Genomic DNA, 23,430 nt, shown 5'->3' on the forward strand with positions numbered 1-23,430 from the left:
ATTTCTTCTCTCAGAGTGTTATCAGCCTTTGGAATTCACTACCACAGGCAGCAGTGGGGGTTGGGTACTGAATATATTCAGGGCTGAGTTAGACAGATTTTTGATCGACAAGGGGGTCGTGGGTTATGGGGGACGGGCAGGAAAGTGGGGTTAAGGCCACAATCAGACCGGCCGTGATCATATTGAATAGTGGAGCAGGTTTGAGGGGCCGAATGGCCAACACTTGTTCCCATTGTGGGGTGGCCCTGAGGAGTGCGATCTATCTACAGTGGGAGTGAGCAGAGCAGGAGATGAGGCTGATGGAGGGGCTGAGGCCTGGACTATGGATCTGGGGGAGCTGGGCTGGCCAAGCCTGGGGCACAGAGGCTGCAGGATGAGTGGGAGCTGCAGTTGCTGGGGGTGGCCAGAAGGGGTGGCAGAGAGTCAGGCCGCAGTCCCGGGCCGCTCTTGCCGCCCGCCTCCTTGGCGCTGGCCCCTGACCCCTGACCCCCGAGCGAGCCAGCGTTATGGCGGCCGCGCTGCGGCGGGCGTTCGAGTCGCGGCTCCGGCTGTGGGCGGCCCGGGCAGCGGCCCGAGGAGAGGCCCGGGCACAGGCCCTGGACAGGTGAGAACGGCAGCCCCGGCCACACTGAGCGGCGCAAAAGAAAAATAACCTTTCTATGGCGCCTGGCACATCCTCAGGGCGTCTCACAGCCAATGAGAGAGATTTATAACCCCAGAGACAGCAATAAAATAATGAGAAATATCATCCTCAGTACTGAACCTCTGACAGTGCAGCACTCCCTCAGTACTCACCCTCTGACAGTGCATCACTCCCTCAGTACTGACCCTCCGACAGTGCAGCACTCCCTCAGTACTGACCCTCTGACAGTGCAGCACTCCCTCAGTACTGACACTCTGACAGTGCAGCACTGTCTCAGTACTGACCCTCTGGTTGTGCAGCACTCCCTCAGTACTGACCCTCTGACAGTGCAGCACTCCCTCAGTACTGACCCTCCGACAGTGCAACACTCCCTCAGTACTGACCCTCTGACAGTGCAGCACTCCCTCAGTACTGACCCTCTGACAGTGCAGCACTCCCTTAGTACTGACCCTCTGACAGTGCAGCACTCCTTCAGGACTGACCCTCTGACAGTGCATCACTCTCTCAGTACTGACCCTTTGACAGTGCAGCCCTCCCTCAGTACTGACCCCCTGTCAGTGCAGCACTCCCTCAGTACTGACCCACTGACAGTGCAGCACTCTCTCAGTACGGACCCTCTGACAGTGCTGCACTCCCTCAGTACTGACCCTCTGACAGTGCAGCACACCCTCAGTACTGAGCCTCTGACAGTGCTGCACTCCCTCAGTACTGACCCTCTGACAGTGCAGCACTCCCTCAGTACTGACCCTCTGACAGTGCAGCACTCCCTCAGTACTGAGCCTCTGACAGTGCAGCACTCCCTCAGTACTGACCCTCTGACAGTGCAGCACTCCCTCAGTACTGACCCTCTGACAGTGCATCACTCCCTCAGTACTGACCCTCCGACAGTGCAGCACTCCCTCAGTACTGACCCTCTGGTTGTGCAGCACTCCCTCAGTACTGACCCTCTGACAGTGCAGCACTCCCTCAGTACTGACCCTCCGACAGTGCAACACTCCCTCAGTACTGACCCTCCGACAGTGCAGCAGTCCCTCAGTACTGACCCTCTGACAGTGCAGCACTCCCTTAGTACTGACCCTCTGACAGTGCAGCACTCCTTCAGGACTGACCCTCTGACAGTGCATCACTCTCTCAGTACTGACCCTTTGACAGTGCAGCCCTCCCTCAGTACTGACCCCCTGTCAGTGCAGCACTCCCTCAGTACTGACCCACTGACAGTGCAGCACTCTCTCAGTACGGACCCTCTGACAGTGCTGCACTCCCTCAGTGCTGACCCTCTGACAGTGCAGCACACCCTCAGTACTGACCCTTTGACAGTGCGGCACTCCCTCAGTACTGACCCTGTGACAGTGCAGCACTCCCTCAGTACTGACCCTCTGACAGTGCAGCACTCCCTCAGTACTGACCCTCTGACAGTGCGGCACTCCCTCAGTACTGACCCTCTGACAATGCTGCACTCCCTCAGTACTGACCCTCTGACAGTGCAGCACTCCCTCAGTACTGACCCTCTGACAGTGCTGCACTCCCTCAGTACCCACCCTCTGACAGTGCAGCACTCCCTCACTACTGACCCTCTGACAGTGCAGCACTCCCTCAGTACTGACCCTCTGACAATGCTGCACTCCCTCAGTACTGACCCTCTGACAGTGCTGCACTCCCTCAGTACCCACCCTCTGACAGTGCAGCACTCCCTCAGTACTGACCCTCTGACAGTGCAGCACTCCCTCAGTACTGACCCTCTGACAGTGCAGCACTCCCTCAGTACTGACCCTCTGACAGTGCAGCACTCCCTCAGTACTGACCCTCTGACAGTGCAGCACTCCCTCAGAACTGACCCTCTGACAGTGCAGCACTCCCTCAGTACTGACCCTCTGACAGTGCAGCACTCCCTCAGTACTGACCCTCTGACAGTGCGGCACTCGCTCAGTACTGACCCTCTGACAGTGCGGCACTCCCTCAGTACTGACCCTCTGACAGTGCAGCACTCCCTCAGTACTGACCCTCTGACAGTGCAGCACTCCCTCAGTACTGACCCTCTGACAGTGCAGCACTCCCTCAGTACTGACCCTCTGACAGTGCTGCACTCCCTCAGTACTGACCCTCTGACAGTGCAGCACTCCCTCAGTACTGACCCTCTGACAGTGAAGCACTCCCTCAGTACTGACCCTCCGACAGTGCAGGACTCCCTCAGTACTGACCCTCTGACAGTGCAGCACTCCCTCAGTACTGACCCTCTGACAGTGCAGCACTCCCTCAGTACTGACCCTCTGACAGTGCAGCACTCCCTCAGTACTGACCCTCTGACAGTGCAGCACTCCCTCAGTACTGACCCTCTGACAGTGCGGCACTCCCTCAGTACTGACCCTCTGACAGTGCAGCACTCCCTCAGTACTGACCCTCTGACAGTGCGGCACTCCCTCAGTACTGACCCTCTGACAGTGCGGCACTCCCTCAGTACTGACCCTCCGACAGTGCAGCACTCCCTCAGTACTGACCCTCCGACAGTGCAGCACTCCCTCAGTACTGACCCTCTGACAGTGCAGCACTCCCTCAGTACTGACCCTCTGACAGTGCAGCACTCCCTCAGTACTGACCCTCTGACAGTGCGGCACTCTCTCAGTACTGACCCTCTGACAGTGCAGCACTCCCTCAGTACTGACCCTCTGACAGTGCAGCACTCCCTCAGTACTGACCCTCTGACAGTGCGGCACTCCCTCAGTACTGACCCTCCTGCAGTCCAGCAGTCCATCAGTACTGACCCTCTGACAGTGCAGCACTCCCTCAGTACTGACCCTCTGACAGTGCAGCACTCCCTCAGCACTGACCCTCTGACAGTGCAGCACTCCCTCAGTACTGACCCTCTGACAGTGCAGCACTCCCTCAGTACTGACCCTCTGAAAGTGCAGCACTCCCTCAGTGCTGACCCTCTGAAAGTGCAGCACTCCCTCAGTGCTGACCCTCTGACAGTGCAGCACTCCGTCAGTACTGACCCTCCGACAGTGCAGCACTCCCTCAGTACTGACCCTCTGACAGTGCAGCACTCCCTCAGTACTGACCCTCTGACAGTGCAGCACTCCCTCAGTACTGACCCTCTGACAGTGCAGCACACCGTCAGTACTGACCCTCCGACAGTGCAGCACTCCCTCATTACTGACCCTCCGACAGTGCAGCACTCCCTCAGTACTGACCCTCTGACAGTGCAGCACTCCCTCAGTACTGACCCTCTGACAGTGCAGCACTCCCTCAGTACTGACCCTCCGACAGTGCAGCACTCCCTCAGTTCTGACCCTCCGACAGTGCAGCACTCCCTCAGTACTGACCCTCTGACAGTGCAGCACTCCGTCAGTACTGACCCTCCGACAGTGCAGCACTCCCTCAGTACTGACCCTCTGACAGTGCAGCTCTCCCTCAGTACTGACCCTCTGACAGTGCAGCACTCCCTCAGTACTGACCCTCCGACAGTGCAGCACTCCCTCAGTACTGACCCTCCGACAGTGCAGCACTCCCTCAGTACTGACCCTCCGACAGTGCAGCACTCCCTCAGTACTGACCCTCCGACAGTGCAGCACTCCTTCAGTACTGACCCTCCAACAGTGCAGCACTCCCTCAGTACTGACCCTCTGACAGTGCAGCACTCCCTCAGTACTGACACACCTACCATGCAGCACTCCCTCAGTACTGACCCTCTGACAGTGCAGCACTCCTTCAGTACTGACCCTCTGACAGTGCAGCACCCCCTCAGTACTGACCCTCTAACAGTGCAGCAACTCCTCAGTACTGACCCTCTGACAGTGCAGCACTCCCTCAGTACTGACCCTCTGACAGTGTAGCACTCCCTCAGTACTGACCCTCTGACAGTGTAGCACTCCCTCAGTACTGACCCTCTGACAGTGCAGCACTCCCTCAGTACTGGCCCTCTGTGTGTTTAAAATGTGGACATTTCTTGTTGCTAACCTTTCAGCTGGGTTGATGCTAAAGAGAAAATGATTTACGTACTTTTAATGCAGGAAGCAACAATTTACATTTATATAGAACCTTTAGCAAGGTAAAATATCCCAAGGTAATGTAGAGGAGAATTATCAAACTAACATTGACACCAAATCACTGAATGAAATCGTCTGACAGGTGAGCAAATGCTTGGTCAGTGAGGTAGGCTACATCTTAAAAGAGGAGGGAGACATGGAGAGGTTTAGGCAGAGAACACCACTGCAGCTGCTTTCAGTATTCTTGTGCATCTCCACATGTGTGTGTGGAGCTGGGTTGTAGTAGGTGAGTTCCGTTTTCAGGAGTGATTCCACACTGATTCCGAGTGATTTGATTCTCTCTTTGCAGGCAGCCCTGTCGGGGTTATAAGATGACACCCTCAGACGATGAACTGTACCAGCGCACGAGAATGAACACTCTGGAGCGAGACTCGCAGAATGTCATGTTCATCGATGGTTATAGCAAGCACGGCTTCTCTATTAATGGGAACCGAGTCTTTGGCCCGTGTGCAGTGATTCCACAGGCAGTCCTACAGTGGGATGTGAGTGTTTGGGATGGTTGTTGAGTAAATGGATCTTTTGTAGAATTAATTCCCAAAAATAATAGGGTTCAAAGGCATTTATTGGTTTTCATAGGAAATAAGTATACAATGATAATCATTAATACTATTACCACGTATACTTCACAAACATACACTACCAGTTAGTAGAGAATTCACATTATCATTCTCGAGCACAATGGTTAATAGCTCATCTGGCTGCCTTGCTTTCTGAAGCATCCGTTGTGATCACCCACCTTTCAGCTGCTGTCCCTGTGAAAGTCCACGTTACCTCATCCAATTTGCTGCTCTACACTTCAGTTTTAAGAAGAATCAGTCCCAAGTCTGAGCTGTCAGTCGAGTCTTTCCCATGCAGCCAGTTACAGAAAGCAAAGACCCCTTCATAGGCAGTAACACAGCTGCCCTCGGAGGACTATCTGAAAACGTGTCTGCCACTGACTCACTGCTCAGCCAGTTTGTGGCTTCTGCTGAAACTGTGATCAGCCAAAACACGGATTGGAATCCCTCTTACTAACTGGACATTTCTAACAGATACATGCTTAAAGGCTGAAGTTATCGTAAAAAATTAACCCAATCTGTGCTTTTAGCTTATTCCAGCTGCAGTTGAGTATTAGGGAGGGTTGCAGGTGACCCTGCAAACCCCAGTGAAATCAGACAATGTCTGTCTTGCCTGTGGGCAGCTGGCCCATGAGCAGTGGCTCAGGAGACATTGAGGGGTTGAAAGGGGAATCTTGCTGCAACAGGATGAGATGAGAATAGGACTGGAGGGGTTAACGTTCTGATTTTTTTTCTCTCTATCTAGGTTGGAAGTTACAAAGACATCAGTGAGGACAGTCTTGCTCTGTTTTACATACTGGAGCCTAACATAGGTGAGAACTATTGTGTCTCACTTGAAGCACTTAGTCAAAACACTGGAGCTGCAATGATAAGGACCAGGTTACAGAAAGTGGGCAATATATTCTCTTTGCTTTAGAAGAGACTGAAGGTTTTTGATTTTCTTTACCCTGTATATTCTGTATACACCACATGGACTGCAGCGGTTCAAGAAGGCAGCTAACAACCACCTTCTCAAGGGCAATTAGGGATGGGGAATAAATGCTGGCTTTGCCAACAATGCTGACCTTAAATAAAAGATTAACCCCAAGTGCTGCCCCTCCTGCTCCACTAACTGAATTCTATTCTGTTGCAGAGATTCTGGTTTTGGGTATGGGTGATCGAATCCAGAGACTGGACCCCAAACTGTTGATGTTTATGAAGAGCAAGGGCATCGCTGTGGAGATACAGGATACAGTGAGTGACCCAACCCAGAGACATAACGATGGGGCAGGAGAGTGAGTTGGAACTAATTCAAGCCCAAAGTAAAATGCTTTCCCCAATCCACACACATACTGACCCTCACTGGGGTACAGTCCCACACACACAAACACACACACCAACCCTCATTGGGGTACAGTCCCACACACACACCGACCCTCACGGGAGTACAGTCCCACACACACACACTGACCCTCACTGGGGTACAGTCCCACACACACACCGACCCTCACGGGAGTACAGTCCCACACACAAACGCACACACCGACCCTCACGGGGGTACAGTCCCACACACACACACACACACCGACCCTCACTGGGGTACAGTCCCACACACACCGACCCTCATGGGGGTACAGTCCCACACACACCGACCCTAACTGGGGTACAGTCCCACACATACACACACACCGACCCTCACAGGGGTACAGTCTCACACACACACACACACCGACCCTCACAGGGGTACAGTCCCACACACACCGACCCTCACGGGGGTACAGTCCCACACACACCGACCCTAACTGGGGTACAGTCCCACACATACCGACCCTCACTGGGGTACAGTCCCACACACACCGACCCTCACGGGCGTACAGTCCCACACACACACACACACACCGACCCTCACAGGGGTACAGTCTCTCACACACACACACACACCGACCCTCACGGGGGTACAGTCCCACACACACACACCGATCCTAACTGGGGTACGGTCCCACACACACACCGACCCTCACGGGGGTACAGTCCCACACACACAGACCCTCACTGGGGTACAGTCCCACACACACACACCGATCCTAACTGGGGTACGGTCCCACACACACACCGACCCTCACGGGGGTACAGTCCCACACACACACACGCCAACCCTAACTGGGGTACAGTCCCACACACACACACACCGACCCTAACTGGGGTACAGTCCCACACACACACACCGACCCTCACTGGGGTACAGTCCCACACACACACACCAACCCTCACTAGGGTACAGACCCCACACACACCAACCCTCACTGGGGTACAGATCCATGGGTTTCCCTGTAGTGTCTACTTCGTGTTGGCTTGAAGGTGTGAAACTACAGGAGTTCTGGCTGCAGTGTGTTTGAGCAGTAACACAAGATGCTGCTTTGATTCTTGTCTGTGCTGCACTGGTATTGGTCTCAGTGCCAACCCCGAGGGAGGGATCACTGGAGTGTCGTCACCAGGCCATTTCTGAGGGGGCTTCGCACTAACTCATGGTGCTGATTGGTTGGAATGAGATTTAGCCGCCCACCCACTATGCTAACCACTGCTTTTCTCTCCACACAGCCAAACGCCTGTGCGACCTTTAACTTCCTAACCAGTGAGAAAAGATGCACAGCAGCTGCACTGATCCCACCTCTCTACCTCTCTACCGAGCTGATGTAACTCGCAGTAGTGTTTGAGGAACCTTTCTCCAATTGTACAGAGTAATTAAACTGTTTGTGTCAAGAAGTTGTTTGTGTTGTTTTGCATTTGGATCAGGAGTTACTGGTATCTGCACCTGCTCATTCTGCGTGTAGAGGATCACACCTCTCTGTCAGTGGAAGAACCCTCTAACCCCATTCCTGCTTATGTCTCTCCCCATCTCAAGCAGTTTTGTATAAACTCTGGGCAGTGTTCAGCCGCCAAGGTATAGCACAGGCTGATCCCATCCTCCTCCACTGCCATCAGCCCTCAGTCATTCCCCAGCTGCATAAGTACAAGTGAGGAAGGAAGAACAGGTTGTGTTGATGAAAAGGGATCAGAGGATATTTCATGTCGAACATTAACGCTGGTCATGAACCAACCAAGCCACATGAGTGATTTCTGTGCCGACTCAGATTGTCTACAACAAACACTGTTTTGTGTTTCCTTTCATTGATTTGACAGATTCACGATGGTTTTCCCCAAGTCTAAATTGGAACAAAAAATGTGCATTTGCTTTTATGTGAGTCTCTATTCACCAGGGAACAGAATGTGTTCTTACAATCACTGGCAAGAACAGAGAAGCAGCAACTGTTTAAAAGTCTGATAGAAACACTGAAAATCATTATCAGTTTTGTGAGTAAATGAATAGAAACCGTTCCCAGTGGCAGGAGCGTCAGAACCTGGTAAATACAACTGAAGCATCATTTCCACCTCCAGCTAAAGGCACATTTCCATTAGTGTTTCAGATTACTCTTTGTAGCCGGCTCTTGTGATCCAAGACCACGTCACTGTTCATTCATGAACCAACATCAGAAAGTATTTGCAGGCCATTTAACTGTGGAAGCCTCGTAACAGAGCCTGATAACCACATCAGGTCGGTACCAACAAGGTCTGAGTAATGATCAGCATCCCAGCCACGAAATGTAGCACCTCCCACCCGCAACTCTAATTGCAGCAGAACGTTGGGGGCGGGGGTCAGTGCCAGGGGGAGTGGTTTCCTTTCCCTGGTTAATCAGACACTGTTGTTTGTGCTCAAGGCAACACCTGTCAGGATCCAGTCCTTTCAATCAAATTCTAACATGGTGTCACCACAGAGGCATATGTGTGTGTATATGTGTGTGTGTGTTTGTGTATATGATTGTGTGTGTGTATGTGTGTTTGTATGTGTGCGTACACAAGAAAGTTTTCAGCCTGCAACATCATTATTTTAAGAACAGTTTAAACCACAATCACAACCCTGTTTAAGACAATGAATCAGTAATTACACAACCAGTCTGAAGGCATCATCCCATCTTTAAAATGAATGCTATTCATCTGTCAACAATTTGAGGCATTAATTATTCTGCAAACACGGATCTTCCAGTCAAAAAGCTTCATAGACAGGTCCTGGCTTAGATTACGTTTCATGAAACCCCCATTCCTCAATATTCCAGAGTCGATTCATAAGTGGCAGTGACAGATGCAAAGGCACCAGTCCCAGTAATAAATTCTGTGTTAGTGTGCAATCGTAACTGAGAATAAACACTCTGACTGTGCAAGGGTTGGAGAATCCAACACAAACTGACTCGGTGACACCAACACTGACAAGCTCAGTGGCATCAAAGTGCCACACTCAGTAGCAGCTTTGAGGTTTAAAGGTTTAGATTACATAATGCCAAACAATCGCATTCCATTTTAACAAAAATAAAACACATTTGGTGAAAATAACCCTCATAATGCAGCAGAGGTATCAGACATGCAGATTCAAACAGCTACAGTGTGAATTCCAGAGTTCCACAACCTCTCCCATTGCTTTTGGATATGAATTTCAAGCTGATGGAAGGTTGAAATAGGATATCTGGAAATTTGACCAGAAACGTTCAATGAGAAACAGAATCCTGGAGTGAGACTGGGATTTCTTGGACAGGATTTAGAAAAGTCTCTTCTCATATCTGGAAAAAAAGAAAGAGGCAAATCACTTGCTGGTCCCAGATATTCAGTGGCTCTTTACTGTCCAATCAGAAAGCTGCACAGATGGGGACAGAGAAAAGCACTTGAGGTTTCGATGGCTGCTTCATGTTGCAACCTGGGGTTTAAAACACGTTAAAGAATTGGAGGGGATGGAAAGGAGATAAAAAACAAAAGTTACTGCAGAACATACATCCTGTGGAACTCCAAAAGGGAGGAGAGGTATAGCAGCTGTGGTACCGAGACACATACAGCACATCATACCGTGTGTGTCAGTGAAAAATGAAGAATGATCACATGGCCAAGGGAGAGAGAAACTACAGTAAAGAAATTTGCTTTGAATATTTCCCACTGAAAGACGCCCAGTTATACATCACCCCAAACGGTCACATTACAAAATTGTCATTCTATGCAAAGGATTGGCTGGAACTCGTATCTGAAGCGCTTTCACAACAGAAGCCCAAATCTCAGCAGCTCAAAGTGGAAATGGGAAGTAGATTGAAAGAGGAGATACAGGGAGAGGGAACCCCAAGCTCTGCAAGGAGAGAGGGGGAAGGGAAATAATACTTACGAGTGCAGCCCATGAACACCTCCTTCCATTTGAGCACACAACGTTCTCTTCTCAAATTTCAGCTCCCCAGAGTACATCATCGCTCTAGAAAGGGCACAAAGTCAGTCACTGACACCAGATCACAGGGACGGGGAGGAGAGACAAATGGAGAGGGTGGGAACAGCAGGAGAGCAGAGGGGAGAGCAGGGGTCATGGTCATACCTGAGCTGTGATAGACTCTTAGCTCCAATGTCCTGGCAGCCATGTTGGATCCCAGCAATCAGGTAGGGAACAAACTTGTGGATGGAGCCCTTGTCCTGGACAGCACCAGAAACCCCCTGAGCCACTTTAATCTTGTCTGACTCGCTGGAAAGAAGAGTTGAGTTACTTTGGATCAATCAATCAGTACATGATTCTACTTCAGACACACAGTCCCCTTATACTCCTGAAGTACATGTACCACAGCAAAACCCAACCAGCTTGTGGAAGAATGCGGCTGTCCTGTCTTGAAAACCATGTCATTCAGTCACTTTGTTAATGACAATTCAACAACAGAGTCTTTTCTGGAGCAGTGCCAGAGAAATTATAGATTTATTAAATTCACTTCCACAACCTCTTGTAGTCAGACTTGAACTTATGATCTCTGGATTCACACAAGTTGAAACCTGCATCTCCCACCTCCCTTAAACCACACCCTCCCCAGTTAAACCCCACCCCTTTAAACCGCTCCCTCCCCAGTTAAACCCACCCCCTTATCCACACCCTCTCCACCAGTTCAAATCCTGCTGTCCCTTGTGATGATATGTAAACTGGGGTAGAGGTTAATTATTGATGTAAATTTCTGGCTTCTCCAGGGTATATCTAAGTTAGAAAGATGCTTTTGTCATCTTGTAAACATGTCAAATTCAGTGACTTTTTCATGTTGGAGAGGGGACATTTCAAACATTTTTACAAACAGATTTAGTGTAAGTTGACTCAGAGATTCACATCTATACACAACTAACCTAAAGTAGCGGTTTTGACTCCCCACATGTTTGTCCATCGCATCCAGGGAACCCATCCCTCGATACTTCTTCAGTCTCACTCCATCCGTGAAGAAATACTCGCCAGGGGCTTCACTAGTGGCAGCGAGTAGAGATCCCATCATCACTAGAAGGCAGGGGAGAGGGATCAACATTATAAACCAACACATTTGACCCACCCACTACCCCCTCTGCTTTTATGTAGCAATCCCCTCCACTATCTCCCAAAGATGTGCATTTTTATAGCTTCATGACCTCGGAACAACCCAAAGCACTTAACTGCTAACGAAATACTTCGGAAATGCAGTCACTGCTGTAATGTAGGAAAACGTAGGAGCCAGGTTTTATACAAGGTTCCTCGAACAGCAAACTATTTTCCACCAGATAATCTGTTTCAGTGAAGTTGGTTGAGGGGTAAACATTGGACCCTGGAAACTGGGGAGAACTCCCCTGCGCTTCAAATTGTTACATGAGATCACTTACATTTCACCTATAGGTCAGACATTCCCTCCAGAAGTAGGTACCTCGGACAGTGCGGCACTCCCTCAGTACTGACCCTCGGACAGTGCGGCACTCCCTCAGTACTGACCCTCAGACAGTGCGGCACTCCCTCAGTACTGACCCTCAGACAGTGCGGCACTCCCTCAGTACTGACCCTCAGACAGTGCGGCACTCCCTCAGTACTGACCCTCGGACAGTGCAGCACTCCCTCAGTACTGACCCTCGGACAGTGCAGCACTCCCTCAGTACTGACCCTCAGACAGTGTAGCATTCCCTCAGCACTGACTCTCAGACAGTGCAGCACTCCCTCAGTACTGACTCTCAGTGTAGCACTCCCTCAGTACTGACCCTCTGACAGTGCAGCACTCCCTCAGTACTGACCCTCTGACAGTGCAGCACTCCCTCAGTACTGACCCTCAGACAGTGTAGCACTCCCTCAGCACTGACTCTCAGACAGTGCAGCACTCCCTCAGTACTGACTCTCAGACATTGTAGCACTCCCTCAGCACTGACTCTCAGACAGTGCAGCACTCCCTCAGTACTGACCCTCTGACAGTGCAGCACTCCCTCAGTCCTGACCCTCCGACAGTGCAGCACTCCCTCAGTACTGACCCTCTGACAGTGCAGCACTCCCTCAGTACTGACCCTCTTACAGTGCAGGACTCCCTCAGTACCGACCCTCTGACAGTGCAGCACTCCCTCAGTCCTGACCCTCCGACAGTGCAGTACTCCCTCAGTACTGACTCTATGACAGTGCAGGACTCCCTCAGTACTGACTCTCAGACAGTGCAGCACTCCCTTAGCCCTGAAATGTGTGAGGAACCCGTTTTTGGAAAATTTGAAGGACATTGAATTTTGAACAACTCTTCCTCCTGAGTTAATTTTAAGCAATTGCAATATTAATTCAGGACTATGACTATGCCATTCTTCAACAAACCACTGGTCAAGATAGATGTCTAATGGGAACCTGGACAGGGAAGAAATAGTTTGTATAACAAAGAACTGCTGTTGCCAGGCTAAAGATACTTGCTGATTGGTTACAAACACCTGGCCTAAGAGAACTGTTCTTCGACCATCTTAGTCTCTAAGACCCTTAGAGTGAGTGTGTGTATGAGAGGGGCAGGGAGGGTGTGCCTTAGAAGCAGGCTGCAAGAAAAATACCCTCTCTTTCCCTCTCTTTGCTCCCTGTTTGGGCTACATGAGTTAAATTTTCCTCAAACATCTCAGCAGGGTAACTCAATGGTTTTATTTTGAAAGTCTGTAAAGTTGTGATGAGAGAGTCATCAAAGACAGTTTCACCAACAAATCTGTCTGAAAGAGCTTCCAGATCTATTGTGACCAGAATTCTGTTAGACCAACAGCATTGAGATCTTTTCAAATTTTAACCTTTAAAAATAAATGTTTCCCATACTCCAGCCTCTGCAGGGGACTGTGTTTGTTTTGTCCTGTTGTGTGTGTGTGTGTGTGTATGTATGTGTGTGTGTGCGTGTACGCGTGTGTGTGTGTACGTGTGTATGTATGTGTGTGTGTGTATGTGTGTATGTATGTGTGTGTGTGCGTGTACGCGCGTGTGTGTGTATGTGTGTATGTATGTGTGTGTGTGCGTGCGTATGTGTGTGTATGTGTGTGTGTGTGTATATATGTGTGTGTGTATATATGTGTGTGTGTGTGTATGTGTGTGCGTATGTGTGTGCGTATGTGTGCGTACATGTGTGCGTACATGTGTGCGTACGTGTGTGCGTACGTGTGTGTACGTGTGTGTGTACGTGTGTGTGTACGTGTGTGTGTACGTGTGTGTGTACATGTGTGTGTACATGTGTGTGTACATGTGTGTGTACATGTGTGTGTACATGTGGTGTATGCAGATTCGAATATCTTTTTTAAAAAAGGGGAAAACAGTTACACTTCTAAACTACCACTTGTATGTTAACCAGTTTATTAGCTTGTTTTTAAAAAGAAGTTTGTTTTATAAAAAAATCAATGTTTTTTGTGTTTACTGAAAGAAGCCTGGTTCGAGTCTTTTTATGCTGGGAATAACCATATCAAAAGGTATCAATTGGCTAGTTTTGTGGGTGATTTAAACTATTGTTACGACCTGTGGAGAAGTGGGGCCAGAATCAACTGCACACTCCTCCCATCTTGGTCTGTAACAATTGGGAGTGTCATCCTGGATTGTGTGTTTAAGTTGCTGCACTGGAACTTGAACCTACCACGCTCTCATTCAGGAACATGTTATCCACTGAGTCACACTGACGCTCTGGCTCCTAACAGGGAGCCTGTTTCACAGGCACTGGCTGCCTGTTCTTCACAAACATGTGGCCTCATCAAGTGAAGCACATGAGGCAGATTACACAAGTATCACTGACGGCTTGGGGCAGGAACCTGCTGAAGAACACTTGTAGCCTGCCTGCTTGTTTAGCTGAAATCAGTAAGTCAGGATTGTGTCTGGAGCCTTGCTCTGTTCGACAGTGAATTAATTCAGAGGAAACTTGAGCTTTGTTTCTTCTGCTTTGCTGGGGTTAATGATTCACTCACCTGTCGATGCTCCCAGTGCCAAGGCTTTGGCAATGTGACCAACAGTCTGAATCCCACCATCTGCTATCACAGGGACAGAAAATCTCCTGGCATATTCCGCTACCTTGTAAACAGCTGTGGCCTGAGGTCTCCCCACAGCCAGCACTGGACCCAGGAACAAACAGAAGTCAATCAGTATGAGAGGTCATGCACTCTGATCTCTGAAACAGCTCAGACTATAGATCATCACCACTAACATTTTTAACATAATTAAACTCTTTCATTCTTGGCAAGGCCAGCATTGAACAACCTTTTCTAGTTTCCCCTCACAAGATGGTAATAAGCTATCTTCTCGAAATACCTGCTGCTGAGCTGATATAAACAGCGTGACATTGGGTCATTTCAGAGGGCAGTTAAGAGTCAACCACATTGCTGTGGGTCTGGAGTCACATGTAGGCCAGACCAGGTAAGGATGGCAGGTTTACTTCCCTAAAGGACATTAGTGACCCAGGTGGGTTTTTACAACAATTGACATGGTTTCATGGTCACGTTTACTGAGACCAGCTCATTTCCAGATTAATTTTCTTAAAATTGAAACCCCCCCATTCAATACAAACTCATAATCCCTGGATTATTAGCTCAGTAATATTAACACTATTATAGCAACCACACCAACTTCCTGCAGAGTTAGAAACTAGAAAAAGTGAATTTATGAACAACTGCTGAAAGGTTCAGTTGTTAATATTTAGGTTGCAGTGATTTTAAAATGAACACATTTAGTGATGGATCTATTAATCCACATGTAGCCGTCTCACCGACCCTGCTCCGTCTGCGACTCCTGTACCCGTCTCCCTGACCCTGCTCCATCTGCGACTCCTGTACCATTCTCCCTGACTGTGGTCTGTCTGCGACTCCTGTACCCGTCTCCCTGACTGTGCTCTGTCTGCGACTCCTGTACCATTCTCCCTGACCCTGCTCCGTCTGCGACTCCTGTACCCATCTCCCTGACCCTGCTCCGTCTGCGACTCCTGTACCATTCTCCCTGACCCTGCTCCGCCTGCGACTCCCGTACCCGTCTCCCTGACTGTGCGCTGTCTGCGACTCCTGTCCCCATCTCCCTGACCCTGCTCCGCCTGCGACTCCTGTACCCATCTCCCTGACCCTGCTCCGTCTGCGACTCCTGTACCCGTCTCCCTGACCCTGCTCCGTCTGCGACTCCTGTACCCATCTCCCTGACCCTGCTCCGTCTGCGACTCCTGTACCCATCTCCCTGACCCTGCTCCATCTGCGACTCCTGTACCATTCTCCGACTGTGCTCTGTCTGCGACTCCTGTACCCGTCTCCCTGACTGTGCTCCGTCTGCGACTCCTGTACCCATCTCCCTGACCCTGCTCCGTCTGCGACTCCTGTACCCGTCTCCCTGACCCTGCTCCGTCTGTGACTCCTGTACCCATCTCCCTGACCCTGCTCCGTCTGCGACTCCTGTACCCGTCTCCCTGACCCTGCTCCGTCTGTGACTCCTGTACCCATCTCCCTGACCCTGCTCCGTCTGCGACTCCTGTACCCGTCTCCTTGACCCTGCTCCGTCTGCGACTCCTGTACCCGTCTCACTGGCCCTGCTCCGTCTGCGACTCCTGTGCCCGTCTCTCTGATCCTGAAATACCTGAGTTATCAGATTGATTGTGCTGGTGCTTTAAGATTCCCACTAGCGCAGACTCCAAATATCACCACAGGCATTTACTTCAAAATGTGCAAATATTGTTAAGCCATTACTGGGTTATAATTCAGCTCAAACAAAATAACATGACACAGCAGTAACTACAACATGCGCTGAGATTCCAAATAACAATCATGTTGAGAACGATTGGAAATTATACATTCAGAACCGTCATTACAAGCTCCAGGAATCACAAGGTGAGAATCACCAAACACACAGCCAGAGGCCCACCACAAACCAGTCAGTCACTGCAGAGGCTAAAGAACACTCCCAGGACAGGTACAGCATGGGGTTAGTTACAGAGTAAAGCTCCCTCTACACTGTCTCCATCAAACACTCCCAGGACAGGTACAGCACGGGGTTAGATACAGAGTAAAGCTCCCTCTACACTGTTCCCATCAAACACTCCCAGGACCGTCCAAAGTATGTACTATTCAATTTAAGGCAAGATCGCACCTCTCTATCAAAGAATAGCAAATGGATTCGAGTTAAGGGCTGAGTAGGCCAGTGGCCATGGCCTTGATGCACAATGTGAGACCACACAAATTCTTTTCAAATTGCAATCGTACAACTAGCATATAGGGAATTTCAAACCCGTAATCCCAGTGAGAGTCAGTGTGTGTGCGACTGTACCCCAGTGACAGTCAGTGTGTGTGGAACTGCACCCCAGTGAGAGACAGTGTGTGTGGGACTGTACCCCAGTGAGAGTCAATGTGTGTGGAACTGTACCCCAATGAGAGTCAGTGTGTGTGGAACTGCACCCCAGTGTGAGTCAGTGTGTGTGGAACTGTACCCCAGTGAGAGTCAATGTGTGTGGAACTGTACCCCAGTGAGAGTCAGTGTGTGTGGAACTGTACCCCAGTGAGAGTCAGTGTGTGTGGAACCTGTACCCCAATGAGAGCCAGTGTGTGTGGGACTGTACCCCAGTGAGAGTCACTGTGTGTGGGACCCGTACCCCAATGAGAGCCAGTGTGTGTGGGACTGTACCCCAGTGAGAGTCAGTGTGTGTGGGACTGTACCCCAGTGAGAGTCAGTGTGTGTGGGACTGTACCCCAGTGAGAGTCAGTGTGTTTGGGACTGTAACCCAGTGAGAGTCAGTGTGTGTGGAACTGTACCCCAGTGAGAGTTAGTGGTGTGGAACTGTACCCCAGTGAGAGTCAGTGTGTGTGGGACTGTATCCCAGTGAGAGTCAATGTGTGTGTGGAACCTGTACCCCAATGAGAGTCAGTGTGTGTGGGACTGTACCCCAGTGACAGTCAGTGTGTGTGGAACTGTACTCCAGTGAGAGTCAGTGTGTGTGGGACTGTACCCCAGTGAGAGTCAGTGTGTGTGGAACTGTACTCCAGTGAGAGTCAGTGTGTGTGGAACTGTACCCCAGTGAGAGTCAGTGTGTGTGGGACCCGTACCCCAGTGAGAGTCAGTGTGTGTGGGACTGTAGCCCAGTGAGAGTCAGTGTGTGTGGGACCCGTACCCCAGTGAGAGTCAGTGTGTGTGGGACTGTACCCCAGTGAGAGTCAGTGTCTGTGGAACTGTACCCCAGTGAGAGTCAGTGTGTGTGGGACTGTACCCCAGTGAGAGTCAGTGTGTGTGGGACCCGTACCCCAGTGAGAGTCAGTGTGTGTGGGACTGTACCCCAGTGAGAGTCAGTGTTACTCTGATTAGATGAGGAAGCAAGTATGGATCTCTATTTCCCTGGCTTCAGACTTCCTGTGTCACACCTATCAGTATCTTCAGACACTGAATGAGAGAAGTTAATCGTAGTCATAAATCCCCAATATTATCGAGGAGAGTTTTCTCTCAGCTGTTAGATGAAGCTGTGGAGGAGGGGGCAGCACAACAAATAGAAGCAAATGGTCAGAGCACCAGCCAATCACGTTTCAGCCTCCAACACAACAGGGTTTAAAAAGCACTTACTAAAAGACCCTGTGATGGTTGATGGGAGTTTGGGGCTGAGAGATTTAAAGTCTGGAGGAATCTTGGGCGCTGCTAAAGATCGGAGAGAGAGAGAGAGACAGATGGAAATTACAGCAGAAAGCTACGTCACGGAGTGAACGAGACAGAAAGCAGAGCCGGAGGGAGAGGAGCGAGCAGCCTTGTCACACTGTATTTGGCAACCTAATCATCCAAAGACTACTTGACCACTGTGCTCGATGCCCTCTGAACTCTTGTCCAAAATCACTCCCTACACACTCCATTCTCCCTGCGCTGAAATCAAGGCCCCACCATCATTTCAACTGTTGCAGAAAGTCAGTGCTGATCTTTTACCAATTATCTCCAATCTGTGTCCCTCTGCTTACTGACTCACCAGCCACTGGAAACAGTTTCTCTTTATTTACTTTTATCGAAACACCTCATTATTTTGAACACCTCCGTTGAATCTCCCCTAACCTTCTCTGCTCTAAAGAGCAGCTTCTCCAAATTAACTGAAGTCCCTCATCTCTGGTAAACCTTCTCTGCACCCTCTCACACCTTCATATATTTCCTAAACTATGGTGCCCAGAATTGGACACAATACTGTAAACCACGAACTGGAAGGGAGGGAAGAACTCAGGAAAATGACAATCACCAGGGAAGTGGTACTGAGTAAACTGTTGGAGCTGTGGGCTGATAAGTCCTCAATCCTGATGGACTTTATCCTAGGGTTTTAAAAGAAGTGTCTATTGAGATAGTTGATATGTAGGTTTTAATTTTCCAAAATTCCCTAGATTCAGGGAAGGTTCCATTAGATTGGAATACAGCAAATGTAACTCCTTTATTCAAAAAGGGAGAGAGTCAGAAAGCAGGCTAGGTGGCTTAACATCTGTCATAAGGAAAATGTTAGAAGCTATTAGTTAAGATGTTATAGCAGGGCACTTAGAAAAATTCAGGGTAATCAGGCAGAGTCAACATGGTTTTGTGAAAGGGAAATCATATTTAGCCAATTTCTTGGAGTTGTTTGAAGGAGACACATGTTCTGTGGATAAAGGGGAACCAATGGATGTACTGTACTTAGATTTCCAGAAGACATTTGATAAGGTGCCACATCAAAGGTTATTGCAGGAAATAAAAGCTCCTGGTGTAGGGGGTAACATATTGGTATAGATAGAAGATTGGCTGGCTGACAGGAAACAGAGTGTTGGCATAAATGGGTCTTTTCCTGGTTGGCAGGATGTGACGAGTGCTGTGTCACAGGGATCAGTGCTGGGACCTCAACTTTTTTTTACAATTTATATAAATGACTTGGTGAAGGGACCAAAGGCATGGTGGCTAAATTTGCTGATGATGCAAAGATAGGTAGGAAAGTAAGGTATGAAGAGGACATAAGCAGGCCATGAAGGGGATATAGATGGGTTAAGTGAGTGGGCAAAGATCTGGCAAATGGGGGTAGAATGTGGGAAGATGTGAAATTGTCCATTTTGCCCGGAAGAATAAAAAAGAAGCTTATTATCTAAATGGTGAGAGATCGCAGAGATCTGACATTGAGGGATCTGGGTGTCCTAGTGCATGAATCACAAAAGACTAGTATGCAGGTACAGGAAGTAATTAGGAAAACTAATAGAATGTTATTGTTTATTAAGAGGGGAATTGAATATAAAAGTAGAGGGGCTATGCATCATGTTAACTGCAGTTGGTTCTAAGTAAGTTATATTTGCATTAGTGGATGTTCGGAATAAACTATAGCTTCATGTTTAATTTATATTTTGTACATGTGCATTAAGAAAGGGGAACTCAGGTTTTTGTTTCACTTTAGAATGTTGCCTGCAAGTCTGTGAATTTGTTAATATACTTTATATATATTTTAATGAGGTTTTACGACCCTCGGAGAGGTGCAGAGATTTAAAACAGTATTAAACAACTGTGCAGGTGCCTATCAACAGGGTGCCCACAGAAATAGGGAAAAACAGTAGCAGTTTGAGTTCAGTTGGTCTATGGATATCACAGGGTGAAGAAGCTGGAGAGGAGAAGGAACTGCAGAAAGCAGATTTCTCAAAAGGAAATGGTTATTTAAACTGTGGCAGTGTTACAAGTGAAACGTGTTCCCTCAGAGCCTGTAAGTGTGGGGGGTGGGGGGGGGGGGGTGCTGGATATGGCTCAAAATAGTCCAGAGAATTCTTCTTTGATCACTGGTAGAGATGTGCAGGCTACTGGAGATTCTGCATGTTTTGTCTTGAAGAGAGAAGTGTTCCCTTACTCCTCCAACAAAGTAAGTAAACAAATTAAAATTTTGAGAGATACTGTGGCAGATCAGTCCTTGACGGCTGATGATACAATTTGTGCTCCAGGTAACTTTATGAAGGAAAAAGTATTAATAAGAGGTATTAATGGAATTTATGAACATGTTTCTTTGTGTAAAGTCAGTTTACAAAGTGAATTTGCAAATGGAATTGTTACGGTGGGAATTATTCCTAAATCACCGATTGAAGGGGTAGGTTTTATTCTGGGTAATGATTTGGATAGAGGAGACAGTAATACAGCAGGTGGGTGATCATGCTGACCTTAATCCACTCCTGAAAATTATGGTGGCCAAAAATGAGATGTTTACTGTTTACTGAAGGAAAATGTGATCAATGTAAAGAACCAACTTTCACGTTTGCTCATGAAAAACGAGGATTGATAAGAATTGAGAATCAGTCACAGGAAGTAGAACACTTGACTGAGGACTTGAAATGTCTAAATGATAAACTTGTAGAAGCAAATTTAGCGAAGGTCAACCTTCAGTTAAAACTTGACGAACTTCAAGTATCAAAAGTCTCTCTGAAGTAATGTGAAAAACGTCTTGAACAGGAAAAGGAATTGCTGGTGAATCAGAACAATTGGTTAAATACCAAGTTAAAAATCAAAATTAGTGAACCGTTAGAGCTTCGTCATGAAAAGAACGACGAGGTTCTTGAATCTCAATGCAAACTGGAGAAAGTGAAAGAGAAGATGATGTGTGGAATGGAGTGTTCCTGTGAATTGACCTCAGTAACGGGCAGTACAGAAGCAACTGCAGCATTAGAAACGAAGAAGCATCAACAAAAAGGGCTGAAAGTGCACAATGACCCTTCCAGGCACTGACCAGAGACACTGATTTACAAGTGCTTACCAGTGCTAAAATACAAGGTACAGCAGCTGGAATCCAGGCAAATGGAGTTTGCAAAAGAACATTCAAAACCTGCAGAAGATTGGAATGATGCAGCTCATGAATTATGTAAAAAGGTTGATCAGTTGGAACTCCAGAGGGAGGAAGTGATTGACATTGCTCCAAGAGAATTGAAAAAGACCCATTTGAAATGGGATTGGGAGAAGTGGCAAGATCATAAAATGTTCAAAGAACAAACCAAGCAGCCGTTATGACATCCTTTTGTGTGAATATAAAAAGCATCTCAATAGTATCCTTGAAACAGTTAAAAGGGATTTTGATCAGAGGAGAGATGAGATGATAACTCAGAAAAATGACATTTTGGCTTTGCTAAATCAAAATGAGAATTTGCCACATGTGACTTTGGTCACTGAGCTAGAAGATGGGATTCCGCCTACAGCAAACGAGAAGGATGATTGAACTGTGGACTGAAACATTCTTTGCCAAGTTAAAGACTGGGAATATGAGAAAAAAAACAATGGTTGAGTTACAATACTTCTACAATGTGTAAATTCTGTTAAACTTTTTTATTCATTCAAATGTGTTGCTTTTGTTTTGGTTAAATCTTGGTGATTGTGTGATATATGTATAATTGTGAATTAAGGTGAAAAGTTTATCTGTATAGACTGTAATAAGCTATTTGTTAGAGGTTTACGATGTTAACTTTGTGCGAAGCAGATGTAAGGCCACTGTAAAGAACCTTTCATGTTGTGAAGCTTTCTTTTGAGGAGGGATGCGAAAGGAACAACAGTTAGTTTTAAGTAAGTTATACCTGTATTGGTGGTTGTAAGGAGTAAGCTATAGCTTTAGTTTAAGTTTATATTTTGTAAGTGTATTAAGAAAGTGGGAACCTGGGTTTTCATTTCACTTTAGAATGTTACCTGCAAGTCTGTGCGTTTGTTTTTATATCTGTATTTTATGAGATTTTACGACCCTCAGAGTAGTGTAGGGATTTAAAGCAAAGTATTAGAAAACTGTGCAGATGCCTAGCAACAGGGGGCCCATAGAGACAAGGAAAAACATAAAAGCAGTTTGAGTTCAGTTGATCTATGGATACCACAGGGTGAGGAAGCTGGACAGGAGGAGGAACTGCAGAAAGCAGATTTCCCTAAAGAACAGATGAAAGAACCAGGAGCCAGTGAATGGGACAAAAGGAAGTCCAGGAAGACAAGTTAAGTCAAGGAACAAGAACAGGAATCGGGAACAGGTCCTATTCAGTGGCAGTGAAAGCAAGGAGCAGAGGAAAAGGCTCCAAATGAAAGGGAGAAAGCTGCAGGAAGCAGACTTAAAGCAGACCAGGCTTGTGAGAAGCTAGAAGATCCAAGGAGACAGCCAAAGGTGGGTAGCTCCTTACTACAGGCCTGTGATGCAGTGATGTTCTGTTGCCTTGGCTGGGTATCTTGAGTGTGTGCATAGAAGGCGAAACTTGAATGCATATAGAGATCCAGGGGAGAAGAACATCGGAAGGAGTTCAAACCATTGGAGCTGGAATCTTGTTGAAAACATCCAAGTGAAAATGTCATTTGGAAGAAGATTCCAAGGTGAATTCTTCAAGAGTGGAGATTGGAAACCCTCGTGTGAAAGACGGATTTCAGTGAGACCGGCTGGCTCAAGTGTCTGGGGGGAGTTGGGGAGAGATCCATAGCATCGGCTTTGAGGTGGCATCTGTCACTTGGTTTCAGAGTGTGGGGTGTCTGACCACAGGTCACCTCTTGGTTTACGTGGACTGTGTGCTTACTGTGAACATTAGAGTATATGATAGCTTTTGTAACTTGTTTTATCCTTACAAATCTGTACATATCTGTAAAAGTACGGCTGTGGGTGAAGGAGTTTTGTAATATAATCCATCTTGTTTAATAAGTGTTTTACTCTTTTGTTAGAAGTTCATCAGTGGACTCTGATTCTGTTCAGTAGCCCCTCTCCATGTACCTAAACAATAAGCTAAAGTTAGAATCTATCAAGTCAGGTTCCACCCCATGATTTAACTTGTCCAGTAGTAACATCAACTGGGATCATAACATTCAGTTATACAGACATTGGTGGATCACATCTGGAGTACTGTGTACAATATTGGTCTCCTTATTTAAAGAAGGCTATAAATGCGTTGGAAGCAGTTCAGAGAAGGTTTACCAGACTAA

General features: G+C 48.0%; 2 protein-coding genes across 4 annotated transcripts in view; one reads left to right on the forward strand and one right to left on the reverse strand.

Annotated features, from left to right (window-relative positions):
- Positions 1-478: 478 nt before the first annotated feature.
- Positions 479-7,982, forward strand: LOC121279932 (NADH dehydrogenase [ubiquinone] 1 alpha subcomplex assembly factor 3-like). 2 transcript variants are annotated; one of them, XM_041191506.1, is made up of 5 exons: positions 479-604; positions 4,976-5,168; positions 5,989-6,055; positions 6,376-6,517; positions 7,821-7,982. In XM_041191506.1, the coding sequence occupies exons 1-5, from the start codon at positions 507-509 to the stop codon at positions 7,849-7,851; spliced, it is 531 nt and encodes a 176-aa protein (XP_041047440.1). In that variant the 5' UTR covers positions 479-506; the 3' UTR covers positions 7,852-7,982. The 2 variants fall into 2 exon arrangements, with proteins under 2 accessions (XP_041047440.1, XP_041047439.1); XM_041191505.1 differs by having other exon boundaries at positions 6,376-6,476.
- Positions 7,983-9,128: 1,146 nt separating this feature from the next.
- The window catches only part of impdh2 (IMP (inosine 5'-monophosphate) dehydrogenase 2), a 35,131-nt gene continuing 20,829 nt past the window's right edge, over positions 9,129-23,430 (reverse strand). For both annotated transcript variants that reach the window (XM_041191504.1, XM_041191503.1), the window contains exons 10-14: positions 14,496-14,639; positions 11,442-11,586; positions 10,660-10,803; positions 10,459-10,542; positions 9,129-9,871 (exon numbers count right to left, since the gene is read on the reverse strand). In XM_041191504.1, coding sequence (XP_041047438.1) covers positions 9,850-9,871; positions 10,459-10,542; positions 10,660-10,803; positions 11,442-11,586; positions 14,496-14,639 — 539 coding nt within the window. In that variant the 3' untranslated portion in view covers positions 9,129-9,849. The remainder of the gene's footprint in view (positions 9,872-10,458; positions 10,543-10,659; positions 10,804-11,441; positions 11,587-14,495; positions 14,640-23,430) is intronic.

This window comes from Carcharodon carcharias, chromosome 7 (genome assembly GCF_017639515.1).
Source record: "Carcharodon carcharias isolate sCarCar2 chromosome 7, sCarCar2.pri, whole genome shotgun sequence".
Classification (NCBI taxonomy): domain Eukaryota; kingdom Metazoa; phylum Chordata; class Chondrichthyes; order Lamniformes; family Lamnidae; genus Carcharodon; species Carcharodon carcharias.